The sequence below is a fragment of the Elephas maximus genome, chromosome 11, assembly GCF_024166365.1.
Source record: "Elephas maximus indicus isolate mEleMax1 chromosome 11, mEleMax1 primary haplotype, whole genome shotgun sequence".
Lineage (NCBI taxonomy): Eukaryota > Metazoa > Chordata > Mammalia > Proboscidea > Elephantidae > Elephas > Elephas maximus.
Genome location: NC_064829.1, coordinates 54,674,391 through 54,689,707, shown reverse-complemented (window position 1 = coordinate 54,689,707; position 15,317 = coordinate 54,674,391). Strand labels below are relative to the sequence as shown.

Sequence of the window (15,317 nt, the reverse complement as noted above, 5' to 3'; positions counted from 1 at the left end):
TTGGAAACCCTATGGGGGAAGTTCTACTCTATCCTATAGGGTTGCTATGAGTTGGAATTGATTTGATGGCAATGGGTAATAGGTGTATAAAAACATAAAACTTAATATTATATTTTTTGTATGCTGTTTATAATTGTATGCTGTCACTGGTTACATGTGCCTCTGTTTTTTTTGAATTCCTGTTGTACCTCTGGGAGAACCACACAGTTTAGCATTTTTCTTCATGATATTCCCTGGGTTTAGATCCCTGAGGACAAGGACTTAGTCTTCTCCTGTACCACTCACAACCCCTAACATGGTACTGGGCACATAGTAGGTCCTTGACAAATCTTTATTATTTGATTAAAAGAAAGATACCGATCTACATCTAAGGGAATGAGGGAAAAGGACAACTCATGTGACTGCATTAAAAACAACAACAACAAAAAAAAAACCCTCTGCCATCGAGTAGATTCTGACTCATAGCGACCATATAGGGCAGAGTGGAACTGCCCCATAGGGTTTCTAAGGAGCGACTGGTGGATTCGAATTGTTGACCTCTTGATTAGTAGCCAAGCTCTTAACCACTCGCCACCAGGGCCCCTGTCTTGTACCACTCACAACCCCTAACATGGTACTGGGCACATAGTAGGTCCTCAACAAATATTTATTATTTGATTAAAAGAAAGACACCTATCTACATTCAAGGAAATGAGGAAAAAGGACAACTCATGCAACTGCATTTAGCAGATTAATAAAAATTTAGTGGCTATTGAGAAGCTCCTCAGTCAGGGGAAGATTGATGAGAAAGATCTTCCTCCAGAGCCGACACAGAGAGAAAGCCTTCCTCTGGAGCTTGAATTTGAACTTGTAGTCTACTAGACTGTGAGAGAATACATTTCTCTTTGTTAAAGGAAAAAAAGAAAAAAAAATTTTTTTTTTTTTTATAGTTGCTACTATGGCTCAAAAGGAGCCCTGGTGGCACAGTGGCTAAAGTGCTTGGCTGTTAACCAAAAGGTCAGTGGTTCAAACCCTCCAACAGCTCAGTGAGAGAAAAATGTGGCAGTCTGCTTCCTTAAAGATTTACAGCCTTGGAAACCTGTGGGGCAGTGTTACCATGTCCTGTAGGGTCAGAACTGACTTCACAGCAGTGGGTTTGGTTTTAGAATAACTCAAACAGATACCTGTACACTGGTGTGCATTGCAGCATTATTGGCAATAGGCAAGAGGTGGAAACAACCCGAGTGTCCCTCAACAGATGAATGGAGAACGAAATGTGGTATATCCATGAAGAGAAATGAAGTTTGATACATGCTATGACATGGATGAATCTTGAAAATATTAAGCTGAGTGAAATAAGTCAGGCACAAAAGGACAAACATTGTATGATTCACCTATCATGAAATATCTAGAGTAGGCAAATGCATAGAGACAGAAGTTTATTAGAGAGAGGACCAGGGGCTGGGGTAAGAGGTAGGGCTTAGAATTTATTGCTTACGGGGCTATTGAGTTTCTTTCTAACAAAGAGAAAAAGGGGGTGATAAAAATCTTTTGAAAATAGATAAGTGGTGATGGCTGCACAGCCTGGTGAATGGTACCAAATTGTACACTTAAAAATGGTTAAAATGGCAAATGTTTTGTTACATATATTTTACTACAATAAAAAAAAAATTAGTGGCTGAAGTGAAACCTTTGAACGATCTGGGGATTCAAGTAATTTTCATTTCTTGTTGCCTTATAGTTAAAAAAAAAATTACCATTTCATAATATGGCACTTTATTGTCCACTTTTGAAGATGACTTTACTGTGGGTGTTGCTGCCTGGACATAGTTGAAAAGGACAGTCGAATCATAATGGTAATCGCCAAAATGTTCCCTGGTCTGTAGCCATGACTACCGGTTGTAAGTTTTGCTGCCAGATAGATTTTCTTCTTACAAAAAAGCAGTCACCAGTCTTTAAGTGAAATACCTTGGTTTGAAAAGGGCTAGGATCTTGAGTGGGAATCGACTCAATAGCACTGGGTTTTTTTTAGGATCTTATCATGAAAAATATTACCTTAATGTTCCTTTTGTGCTCTCTCCTTTGCAGACAACTCTGATTATTCTTTGCTCTATCAGTAGCATTGATGGTAAGAATTTTTACTTGTCACATAATCACATTTAGACTGGACATTGTGTTTCTGAAGCCTTTGAAACTGAGGGCGAATGGTGGGAAATGGGGATTCTAAGCAATGAAAAATACATGTATTTTTATTTTTTAAATACGTATATTTAAATCCAAAAGTTAAAGCCTATCTTTGACTAAGCATGTTAGAAGTAAAAGTGGGAAGAATGGATAAAACTGCTAACTGCAGAACAGTGACCAAAACCAAACATGGCCTTGGGTCAGGCCAGCATGCCGGTAGATGTGATGTTTCTGCAGGGTGGCCTTGATGGACTCTATATCTGAAAGGGGACTGAAGACCACTCAGTGCCTGTTTGAATGAGGGTGTTTTTCCTTCATTACTTATCCTATAACTCGTTTTTTTTCATTGTGTTTTTAGGTGAAAGCTTACAGCGCAAATTAGTTTCTCATTTGAAAATTTATACACAAATTTTTTTGTGATATTGGTTGCAATCCACACAATGTACCACCAGCACACTCCTCTTTTGCCTTTACACCGTGGGTTCCCTGTGTCCTTTCATCCAGTTTCCCTTTCCCTTCCTGCCTTCTCGTCTTGGCTTTTGGGCAGATGTTGCCCATCTGGTCTCGTATACTTGACTAAACTAGGAAGCACGTTCCTCATGTGTGTTATTGTTTCTTTTATAGGCTTGTCTAGTCTTTGGCTGAAAGGTAGACTTTGGGAATGGCTTCGGTTCTGAGTTAGCAGGGTGTCCAGGGCCCATAGTCTCTGGAGCTCCTCTAGTCTCTCTCAGACCAGTAAGTCTGGTCTTTTTTAGTAAATTTGAATTTTGTTCTACATTTTTCTCCTGCTCTGCCTGGAACCCTCTATTGCAAGCCATCAGAGTGGACGGTAGTGGCAGCAGGCCCCATCTAGTTCCTCTGGGCTCAGGCTGGTGGAGGCTGTGGTTCATGTGGTCCGTTAGTCTTTTGAACTGATATTTTCCTTGCCTCTTTGGTTTTCTTCGTTCTCCTTTGCTCCAAACGTGATGGGACCAATAGATGTGTTTTAGATGGCCGCTCACAAGTTTTTAAGACCCCAGACACTACTCACCAAAGTTATCCTACAACTCTTAACTGTTCTTGTTAAGCTGTTTTGTAGCTATTACACATCTAAAGGCAAAGCTCACAAACAAAACACACATGATTCTCACTGTTAAGGTAGTTAAGCCTTTAGTGTACACCCCCTACCCACTAAAAGGGGAAAAGTCAAGTAAGAAGAAGTCAGTGAAATCAATGCAAATGATACCACACTCAGCAACAAACCAGTATCATGGGGGTCATCTGGTATGATGACCATTCTACCAGATTATCACTGCCCTTAACTAGCAAACCACAAGGATTCTGAGAGCAGAACTGAACATTCTTTAACCAAAAAACCAAAACCAAACCCACTGCTGTCAAGTCGATTCGGACTCATAGTGACCCTATAGGACAGGGAACTGCCCCATAGAGTTTCCAAGGAGCGCCTGGTGGATTTGAACTGCTGACCTTTTGGTTAGCAGCCATAGCTCTTAACCACTATGCCACCAGGGTTTCCAAACATGGCCGCAAAGATGACCACATGGTGGCTGTTCCTCTGGCACTCAGCTGCTTACAGCATGCCCCAAAGAAAAATCAATCTTCTTAACAGTGAAGGAATACCTCAGAAGCCAAAGGAGAAATATTAAGTGAAAAGCCAGTGCCAGAGACTGTCGAGTTGATTCTAACTCATGGCAACCCCATGTGTGTCAGGGTAGAACCATGCTTCACAGGGTTTTCAATGACTGATTTTTCAGAAGTAGATCTTCAGGCCTTTCTTCCATGGTGCCTCTGGGTGAACTTGAACCTCCAGCCTTTTAGTTAGCAGGTGAGTGCATTTGCCATTTGCACCATTTAGGGACTTCTCATAAATTATAGTTCTTTTAAATCAAATAGGCATATCTTGGGGTATGACTATAACCAAAGAAAAACTCTGAGAGGATACATTTCTAAAAAATAACATTTTTTCTTTTTGTTTACTTGTGTTTTCTAATTTATCAACAATGAAAATTTATTACTTCTTTAAAAACTGTTTAAAAGTGTTGATCCTCTTACTTGTTCTTGATCTGGGAGGGACAGAAAGGCCATGACCTCCTTTCCACCCTTCCTAGTTGGGTGTTGGTGACATTTACTCTCTCTTATGAAACAAAACTGGTTTTTTTTTTTTTTTTTTTTTAAATTTTTACTGTGCTTTAAGTGTAAGTTTATAAATCAAGCCAGACTCTAATACAAAAGTTTATAAACACCTTGCTGTATACTCCTAATTGCTCTCCCCTAATGAGACAGCACACTCCTTCCCTTCACTTTCTCTTTTCATGTCCATTCGGCCAGCGTCTGACCCCCTCTACCCTCTCATCTCACCTTCAGACAGGAAATGCCAACATAGTCTCCTATGTCTCCTTGATCCAAGAAGCTCATTCTTCACCAGTATCATTGTCTATCCCATAGTCTAGTCCAATTTCTGTCTGAAGAGTTAGCGAAACAAAGCAGGTTTTTAACAGTATTCCATGCTGATTTTCCTCCAGTGTTCTATACCACCTAAAAGTGCTTAGAAGTGAGCACATCAAATGCTACTTGTTTTCAGTCCCCTAAAAAATACCTACTTTGGGACTTGTAGTCAAGTAGCTATATAGCTAGTATAGAAGTCAAGTTGTCTTAATTAGATAGAAATAATTGGCTATTATTTATTTATATTTAAACATAAGTTCTTAAATTGCTAAGAAATATATTTCATATTTCAGCAACTTTGCAGTAAAAGATAATGGAAACTGAAGACATAAAATACCCCAACTTTCTGACCTACAAACAAATTGTAATCGTTACAACCAGTCATCATTTCTTCTTCATTTCATAAGCCTCCATCTTTCTTCTCAAGATGGTTCTTGGCTGGCACAAACGGTTTGTGTTCAGCTGTTAACTGAAAGGTTGGTGGTTTAAAATCACCCAGCAACCCTACAGGAGAAAGGCCTGTAGGCCTTTTGATCTGTTTCCATAAAGATTACAGCCAAGAAAACCCTGTGGAGCAGTTCTACTCTGTAACACATGAGGTTGACTAAAAGCCAATAAGTTTGATTTTTTTTTTTTTTTCTCCCTTAAGGCCTAAACTAAAGGCAGAGCAGGAACACGGGAAATAAATGGCTTGGGATTTGGAGGTAAAACCTGCTCTCTGGAACACCATGTGGATGATGGCTATGGGGCAGGGTGCTGACCACTCCAAGTGTTTCTTTTCAGCTTTTTCTTTCCTGTCATCACTAGTTTGGGTGAAGTATTTATTCTAGTTGCTTAGTAATAGCATTTGACCCAACAACCCTAGTTCCTCAGAGCCCAAGATGCTGATGTTTGAATGTAAGATGTTAATACCAATGCACTATTCCAGTTATCTCACTTGAGTTATTTCATTTCATTGTGTTGCGTTAATGCCCTGACCAGTTCAATCAATAAAGAAAAAGCCAAATCCACTGCTGTTGAGTCTATTCCAACTCATAGCAACTCTACAGGACAGAGTAGAGTTGCCCTATAAGGTTGCTAAGGAGCAGCTGGTGGACTCGAACTGCCAACCTTTTGGTTAGCAGCCCAACGCTTAACAGCTGTGCTACCAGGGCTCCAGCAGTTCAGTGAATAGTTGTTAGGTTGTTAGGTGCCGTCGAGTCAGTTCCGACTCGTAGCGACCCTATGCACAACAGAACAAAACACTGCCCGGTCCTGTGCCATCCTTACAACTGTTGTCATGCTTGAGCTCATTGTTGCAGCCACTGTATCAATCCACCTTGTTGAGGGTCTTCCTCTTTTCCACTGACCCTGCCAAGCATGATATCCTTCTCCAGGGACTGATCTCTCCTGACAATGTGTCCAAAGTATGTAAGATGCAGTTTCGCCATCCTTGCCTCTAAGGAGAATTCTGGCTGCACTTCTTCCAAGACAGATTTGTTCATTCTTTCAGCAGTCCATGGTATATTCAATATTCTTCGCCAACACCACCATTCAAAGGCATCAACTCTTCTTCGTTCTTCCTTATTCATTGTTCAGCTTTCACATGCATATGATGTGATTGAAAATACCATGGCTTGGGTCAGGTGCACCTTAGTCTTTAGGGTGACCTCTTTGCTCTTCAACACTTTGAAGAGGTCCTTTGCAGCAGGTTTGTCCAATGCAATGCGTCTTTTGATTTCTTGACTGCTGCTTCCATGGGTGTTGATTGTGGATCCAAGTAAAATGAAATCCTTGACAACTTCAATCTTTTCTCCGTTTATCATCATGTTGCTCATTGGTCCAGTTGTGAGGATTTTTGTTTTCTTTACGTAGAGGTGTAATCCATACTGAAGGCTGTGGTCTTTGATCTTTATTAGTAAGTGCTTCAAGTCCTCTTCACTTTCAGCAAGCAATGTTGTGTCATCTGTATAACACAGGTTATTAATGAGTCTTCCTCCAATCCCGATGCCCCGTTCTTCTTCATATAGTCCAGCTTCTTGTATTATTTGTTCAGCATACAGATTTAATAGGTATGGTGAAAGAATACAACCCTGATGCACACCTTTTCTGACTTTAAACCAATCAGTATCCCATTGTTCTGTCCGAACAACTGCCTCTTGATCTACGTACAGGTTCCTCATGAGCACAATTAAGTGTTTTGGAATTCCCATTCTTCGCGGTGTTATCCATAGTTTGTTATGATCCACATGGTCGAATGCCTTTGCATTGTCAATAAAACACAGGTAAACATCCTTCTGGTATTCTCTGCTTTCAGCCAGGATCCATCTGACATCAGGAATGATAACCCTGGTTCCATGTCCTCTTCTGAAACCAGCCTGAATTTCTGGCTGTTCCCTATCCATATACTGCTGCAGCCGTTTTTGAATGATCTTCAGCAAAATTTTTCTTGCATGTGATATTAATGATATTGTTCTATAATTCCCAAATTCGGTTGGATCACCTTTCTTGGGAATAGGCATAAATATGGATCTCTTCCAGTCAGTTGGCCAGGAAGCTGTCTTCCATATTTCTTGGCATAGACGAGTGAGCACCTCCAGCCTGCATCTGTTTGTTGAAACATCTGAATTGATATTCCATCAATTCCTGGAGCCTTGTTTTTCGCCAATGCCTTCAGAGCAGCTTGGACTTCTTCCTTCAGTACCATCAGTTCCTGTTCATATGCCATCTCTTGAAATGGTTGAATAATGACTCTGTGTATTCCTTCCATCTTCTTTTGACGCTTCCTGCATCGTTTAATATTTTCCCCATGGAATCCTTCACTATTGCAACTCGAGGCTTGAATTTTTTCTTTAGATCTTTCAACTTGAGAAATGCCGAGCATATTCTTCCCTTTTGGTTTTCTATCTCCAGCTCTTTGCACATGTCATTATAATACTTTACTTTGTCTTCTCAAGAGGCCCTTTGAAATCTTCTGTTCTGTTCTTGACCAAGATGGATGTCAGAGGAGACTCTGAAATTTGCTCTCGAGCGTCGAGCAGCTAAAGCAAAAGGAAGAATTGATGAAGTAAAAGAACTGAACAGAAGATTTTAAAGGGCCTCTCGAGAAGAAAAAGTAAGTTTCAGTCAATAGAGGTTCAGTATATACATGTATAATTGACTGAATTTAAGAGAATTTTAAAGAAGGGAGCCTAGCTTATTCACACTGAAAATAGTTTGAGTGAATCTTGGAATTGAAAATTAAATAGAAAGGTTTAGGAATTTGTCATTTTTTCTGCAGCTGTTGATTTTAGCTGCTCTTCCCATTTTGCCTTCTAACATGCTTCTGATATGACAGACTAACTTTTGGATTTAAGAATATATGTTTTTAAAATAAAAATACACATAGTATTTACTAATGCAGTGCTATTATCGTCACGTTCCATTTTTCACGGCTTGGAATACCCATTCTCCAGCATTTGTTTTCCTTGGCCAAGCACATTTATTCTTGCCGAAGATACTCTTAAGGTAGGAGGGGGTGCTGACACGAATGATTCATTCAAATGAAATTGCTTTGCTATTTTCCTCCAGAAAACAAAGCTTTTTCACCTAGTGCTTCTACGGCGTGGAAGGAAGCACCGAGAGTAGCAGAATCTACAGCCGAAGTGTGACAGTCATGAAGACATTGAAGTGAATCTTTGTGGTAGTTTTTTGATATTTGAAATTTATGGTAGACATTTAGTTCAACTTAAGCTAATAGGGGTCTGCAGTTTTCTGAAGAAGTTTACAAATTATCCAGACTGAAGAATTATCTTCCCAGTCAGCTACTAAAGTTGTGAATGAATTGTATTTTCTACTTGGGAAGCAGGAGAAGTTTTTGGATTTGGAGCAGAGAAATGCAAGTCATCAGCCTGCAGAAGAACCTTCTCTAGATTTGGAGGGGAGTGGGGTCATGGCTTGGAATTTCCACAGAAACACACACACTCAGTGGCACGAGTTTTTTAATTGCTTTCCTTTTTGGGTGGAAGACTTAGAGGCCATCTGATCACACTTTATCATTTTACAGATGAGGAAATGAGGCCCAGAAGTGTTAAACCAATTTCCTTATAGTTCTCCCAGCTGGTTAGGGGCAGAACCAGAACTAGGGCCCAGGTATGTCATCCCATATCCTGTTTTTCTAACCCTGCTTGAGGCTGTGATGCTCATGCTGAAATTTAAGACACCAAATATTTTTGCCAGCATTTTTTCAGTTGGGAAAATCACCAGGGTTTAAATGTCAGACTTATTTTTATGTGGATCACTGTGTATACTGAACTTAATTTAAGAAACCATTGATCGTAAAACACACCATTAGTTTATGTACCACTGAGAAGGTGAGGTGGGGGAGTTGCCAATTAACCTGCGACAAGTCACTGATGGCCAAGACCTTAAGAATTTGAGAATTTAAAGTGTGAAAAAATACACATCTTAGAATCAATGAAATATGGTGTTTTGACTTGAGAATTTTCTAGAAAATTCTATAAAGCCAATCTTCAATCCTGGGTCTTCACAGAAAACCTTTCCTTTGCTAGACTCTGGAATCCTTAAAGTGTCAATCTTTCCTTTTCACAAATACTTAAGCCTTTTTTTTGTCATCCACAAACAGCAGCGAGGTTACCTACTGCTGTGGACAGAGTAGAACTGCTCCATGGAGTTTCCAAGGAGTGGCTGGTGGATTTGAATTGCCAATCTTTGGATCAGCATCTGAGCTCTTAACCACTGTGCCACCAGGGCTCTACAGGGAGGTTAGGTACCTTTTTTACAACATTTGCACACTGTGAGAATGGTATGTTTTAGTTAATGTAAGTTAAAACAGCCAGTACTGTTTTAACTTACCATTAACTTCCAGCACTGGTATGCTGGAAAGTCCTGTTACCACAAAGAGCAAAAAAAAATTTTTTCTCTCCTGCTCTATGCAGTTGCTTTCCCAGAATATGAACACACTGACTGAGGGAAGATTGATTCTCACTCCCCTCCCCTTTAATGTAAGACGCTCTTGAATGTGGTAGCTTCTTGTCAGGCAGGAAACTTGCATCATTTAGATATCCTTTTGAGAAACTAACATGTGCAAAGCGTCACTGACTTCCCCAAACTAAACAGGCTCAGGACATTTCCCTTCAAACTCAGAACATTCTATGTTTAAGAGTTTTATTTACCGTTGGCAATTCCTCAGGGATTTCACTTTTCTCTTTATTGACCAGTGTAATTGATGTGAACATATTTTGTGAATTGAAAACAGTATATTTTATTGCTCTTTCGGTTTGATATGAAATAAAAGTTTTTGGTGATTTGGAATTTATTTTTCATTTTTGTGTTAACCTGATCTCTCTTCTGAGCTTTATTTCATCCCTTGTCACACTTGCTGTTTTTAAACTACAGAAAGACATACTGCTGGTCAAGGAGACCAAGTGGAGGCTGGTGCCGTATTATCTTCTCTACCTTAATCCCGATGTCACTTCCTCAGGGAGGCCCCATCCCAGCCTCCAGACTAGGCTGGATCCCACTACTTTTCCTTCTCCTTTATTTTCCTTGTTATTACATGATTTATTCTTTTTTTTTAAAAAAAATTAATTGTAGTAAATATATATGTAACAAATCATTCGCCTTTTCAACATTCTTCACATGTACAATTCAGTGATATGAGTTATGTTTGTCATGTCTTTCAACCATTACTGTGCTCCATTTTCAAATTTTCCCATGACCCTTAACAGATGCTAAGTGTCCCTCAAGTAGTGAGTTCTCCTTTTCCCCTCCCTCCCACCCACTCCTGGTAACACTAATAAACTCTGGGCTCTATACACTTGCCTATTCTAGATTTCATGTAAGTGGACTCATACAGTATTTGTCCCTTTGTGACTGCCTTCACTCAGCCAACATGACTCACTCTTGAAATTAATTGTTCCATGTCTATCCTCCCTCCTAGACTTTAATTTCCTTGAGAGAAGGCTCCTGTCTGTCCTTTCTACTGATATATTCCCAGCACTTTGCATGTGGTAGTAAATATGAGTTCACTGAAAGAATTAGTGGCCTATAAGAGAAGGTAGCAGAGAAACAACCACTTGAGGGAGACCTAAAGGAGAGTAAAGGGGGTGAAGCCAGTCAAACAAGTATGTTACACCTAGTAAATATGAGCTATTCTGTAGGTGGTTGTTATCTTAATTTGGCTTCCCCCAGAAGCAGACTCTGAGACAACGATTTAGGGCAAGTAGTTTATCTGGAGGGCAATTCCAGGAATCATCAGTACAGAAATGGGGAAACGAGACAGGAAAGGGGAGGAAACCCCAAAAGCATGCATTATCAAGCAAGTTCCCTCTGTGGGAAAGTGGAATTTAATCCTCTTGGGGAACCCTGGGAAATGATGTAGAACACACACCTTAGATATCTCAACTGAGGGGTGAGGGAATTGGGATATTTATTCACCAACTTCCATCCGTCACTGGTTGAGGCAGTCCTGACCTGCCATGAATGCTGACAGAGTAGGCTCAGGTAGTCTGCAGGAACTCCTGGGTAGGGACACAGTTCCTGGTGTTGAGAGCTGAGATGGGGTTTATGGAAATGGTAGGCACTGAGGGAATATGGATGGGCCGTTGATAGTGTCTGCCCCCTGCTCTGCTCAGATCCACTTGTGTCCCACATTACTTTTACTCCACCTTGTCACTACTTCTCCAAGTCACAATTTCCAAAACAAACACACATAAACAGGAAGTTTAGTGAGACAAGCTCCAGTCCCTGTTGCTGAAGTTGGTCCTGAGCCCATGACTGATACGGACCTGCTGTCCTCTACCACCCATTCTAGGTTCCTCTCACGCTTGGTTAGTTCTGCTGGTCTAGGTTGCTTGAAAGGTGGGGTACTTCATCCCTGAGGGGTCTTAATCCCTGGTTATTAGGCTCTTGTCCAACGCTGTTTGCTAAAATTGCCAGTTTATGTTTATCACCAAGCATGGGAACACAAAGTGGCACCCCAGTGGACCCCCTGAGTTCCAGATACATTTCCCCTTGTCCCCAGTCCTGCCCCTGTTTCCTCATGATAATCACCTCTGTTTGCCAGTACAGTAACTCCTTTCTTTGCTAGCTGGTTTACTAACATGAGGAGCCCCAATGACCAGGCATCAGCTGTAGTTTTAGGTTGAGTGAAACTCTTATGTCCCCTAGTAGACATATCCCCCACCAACCCCCAGGAGCAATGAACTCTAGCCTATCAGAGCCTAAAGTTGAAGGGATGTTGTTGTTGTTAGGAGCCGTCAAGTTGGTTCCTGCATATAACAGAATGAAACACTGCCAGGGCCTGCTTCATCTTCACAATCATTGCTATGCTTGAGCCCATTGTTGCAGCCACTGGGTCAATCCATCTCATTGAGGGTCTTCCTCTTTTTCATTTACTCTCTACTTTACCAAGCATGATTTGGAAACCCTGGTGGTGTAGTGGTTAAGTGCTACAACTGCTAACCAAAAGGTCGGCAGTTCGAATCCTCCAGGTGCTCCTTGGAAACTCTATGGGGCAGTTCTACTCTGTCTATAGGGTTGCCATGAGTCGGAATCGACTCGACGGCAGTGGGTTTTTGGCAGTGGGTTACCAAGCATGATGTTGTTCTCCAGGGACTGATCTCTCCTGATAACATGTGAGATGTAGTCTCATCATCCTTGCTTCTAAGGAGCATTCTGGTTGTACTTTTTGCAAGTTGAAGGGATGGGAAACACAAATTCTCCCAGTGGGCTACAGAGTTACAGAAGCCATTCTTACCTCTGGGCTCCTAGACTTGTGTTTTCTACCTATTAGAGACTGCTGTGGATTGAATTGTGTCCACTTAAAATATGTGCTGGAACCCTAACCCTTATATCTGTGGATGTAATCTAATCTAATCATCTTCTATGACGCCATCTAATGTAACGTAATGAATCAGTCAGTTGAGATCATACCAGTGTAGTTGTTAAATGACGTCAAGTTGATTCAGACTCATAGAGACCCTACAGGACAGAGTAGAACTACCCCATAGGGTTTCCAAGGAGCGGCTGGAGGATTCAAACTGCTCATCCTTTGGTTAGCAGCCTGAGCTCTTAACCGCTTTGCCGCCAGGGCTCTTTCCCAGCGTAGAGTGGGTAGAAATTTTTGGTACTTAGTTGCACTATCAGCTAATTATCTCAAGAAAGCTGCAATAATTTAGAAATAACAAGATTCCTTTTGTAATCTTACAAAATGCATTTAGTAACCAAGAATGATGAAATAATGCCCATACAGAGGGATGTACAGGAAGTACAGTAATTATTTGTAGAATGAATGACTTCTTGGAAATCATCTGTTGAAAGGAGGTTTCACTAATGGGAATTGCCACTAGATGGCAACAGAGACTCATGGAATCTAATTTTGTAAGGGGTTTTTTTTTTTTAAGAAAGGTCTACTCAGGGTTCATTCAAGAGTTCGGCAGTTTTTATGGAAGGAACCTCCGTTGTGACAAGCCCTGTGCCAGATATTTGCTGACTTATGAATCATCAAACCAAAAACCAAACCCGTCGCTGTTGAGTTGTTTCAGACTCTTAGCGACCCTAGAGGACAGCATAGACTGCCGCACGGGGTTTCCAAGGCCGTAAATTTTTACGGAAGCAGATTGCCACATCTTTTTCCCACAGATGGTTGGTGGGTTTGAACCGCCGACCGTTCTGTTTGTTGGCAGCCGAGTCTTAACCCCTGTGCCACCAAGGCACGTACGAATCACAGTGATATTACACTTTGGAATGTCATAATATACTGTATGAATTATAGTCCTTTTGGAGTCCTGATGAAGCAGTGGTTAAGAGCTTGGCTGCTAATCAAGAAGTCAGCAGTTCGAATCCACAAGCCACTCCTTGGAAACACTGTGGTGCCTTTCCACTCTGTCCTATAAGGGTTGCTATGAGTCAGAGTTGCTATTTATAAGGTTTTCACTGGTTAATGCTTTTTAGTAGTAGACTGCCGGGTCCTTCTTCATGAAGACTAAGGTGCACCTGACCCAAGCCATTGTATTTTCAATCACATCACATGCGTGTGAAAGCTGGACAATGAATAAGGAAGACCGAAGAAGACTTGATGCCTTTGAATTGTGGTGTTGGCGAAGAACGTTGAATATACCATGGACTGCTGAAAGAATGAACAAATCTGTCTTGGAAGAAGTACAACCAGAATGCTCCTTAGAAGCAAGGATGGCGAGATTGCGTCTTACATACTTTGAACACATTGTCAGGAGGGATCAGTCCCTGGAGAATGATATCATGCTTGGCAGAGTACAGGGTCAGTGGAAAAGAGGAAGACCCTCAACAAGGTGGATTGACACAGTGGCTGCAACAATGAGCTCAAGCATAACAACGATTGTAAGGATGGCGCAGGACCAGGCAGTGTTTTGTTCTGTTGTGCATAGGGTCGCTATGAGTCGGAAGCGACTCGATGGCACCTAACAATGACAACAACGTGAGTCAGAGTTGACTGGATGGCAACGAGTTTGGTTTATAGCCCTTTTACTAAATGCCTGATTCTTGATGGGGATTTTTCTCATTAGATTCAGAATTATTCTAAATTCTGAAAGTTGCAGTGAAAGTTAATACAGCCTATTGAAGAGAAATTTGGCAAATATTTATCAAAATTCAAAATGAGAATGCCTCTTTGACTAGCAATTTCATATTGAGGCATCATCTAATAGAAATACACATGCACAAAAATACACATATAAGAATGGTTACTTGCAAACGTCTTTAATAGTGAAAAACTGAAAATAATGTAATGTCCACCAGAAGTCTGTTTAAATAAAGTTACAAAATTTTTAATTAATTAAAGGGACAAAAGGGGTACAGCAATCTGCCCTACAAGGAAAGATCTTCAAAATACATGAATTACAATGTCTCATAGACGTTGAGTATTTAGGAGTGTGATATTTGCACATCTGTAGAAAAATGTCTGAAAGAATACACACTCAACTGATAACAATGGTTAACTCTGGGGAGGGGAGTGTCTTAGTTACCTGGGGCTGCTATAACAGAAATACCACAAGTGGGTGGCTTTAGCAAACAGAAGTTTATTCTCTCACAGTCTACTAGGGTAGAAATCAAATTCAGGGTGTCAGCTCCAGGGGAAGGCTTTCTCTCTGTGTTGGCTCTGGAAGAAGGTCCTTATCATCAATCTTCCCCTGGATTAGGAGCTTCTCCGCACAGGAACCCTGGGTCCAAATGATGCACTCTGTTCCTGGCACTACTTTCTTGGTGGTAGGAGATTGCCAAATCTCTGCTCACTTCCCTTTCCTTTTATCTCTTGTAAGATAAAAGACGGTACAGCCCTCACCCCAGGGAAACTCCATTTACACTTGATCAGGGATGTGACCTGAGCAAGGGTGTCACAACCCACCCTAATCCTCTTTAACATAATCTAACCTTGCCTCATTAACCACAGGCTGAGATTAGCATTTATAACACCCAGGAAAATTTTATCAATCACAAAATGGAGGACAACCATAAAACACCGGGAATCATGGCCTAGGTTGACACATATTTTTGGGGGACACAATTCAATCCATGACAGGGAACATTAACTTTTTATCATATATACTTCTATATTATTTGTAGACATTAGAAATATAATTAAAAAATTATTATAGAAATTTTTGAAGGAAAGGAAAAAATAATCCTAACACCCAACAGGCAACACTGAACTATTATGAATAATCTAGTGTCTTCTACATGAAAATTTTCTG

General features: G+C 40.8%; 1 protein-coding gene across 2 annotated transcripts in view; it reads left to right on the top strand.

The window, feature by feature from the left end:
- The window catches only part of PSTPIP2 (proline-serine-threonine phosphatase interacting protein 2), an 87,844-nt gene extending 77,944 nt beyond the window's left edge, over nt 1–9,900 (top strand). Inside the window, exons 14-15 of one of the 2 annotated variants that reach the window (XM_049900576.1) lie at nt 2,068–2,107; nt 8,158–9,900. In XM_049900576.1, the coding sequence (XP_049756533.1) occupies nt 2,068–2,099 (32 nt within the window). In that variant the 3' untranslated portion in view covers nt 2,100–2,107; nt 8,158–9,900. The other variant, XM_049900577.1, reaches the window with a different exon arrangement.
- The last annotated feature ends 5,417 nt before the right edge of the window (nt 9,901–15,317 follow it).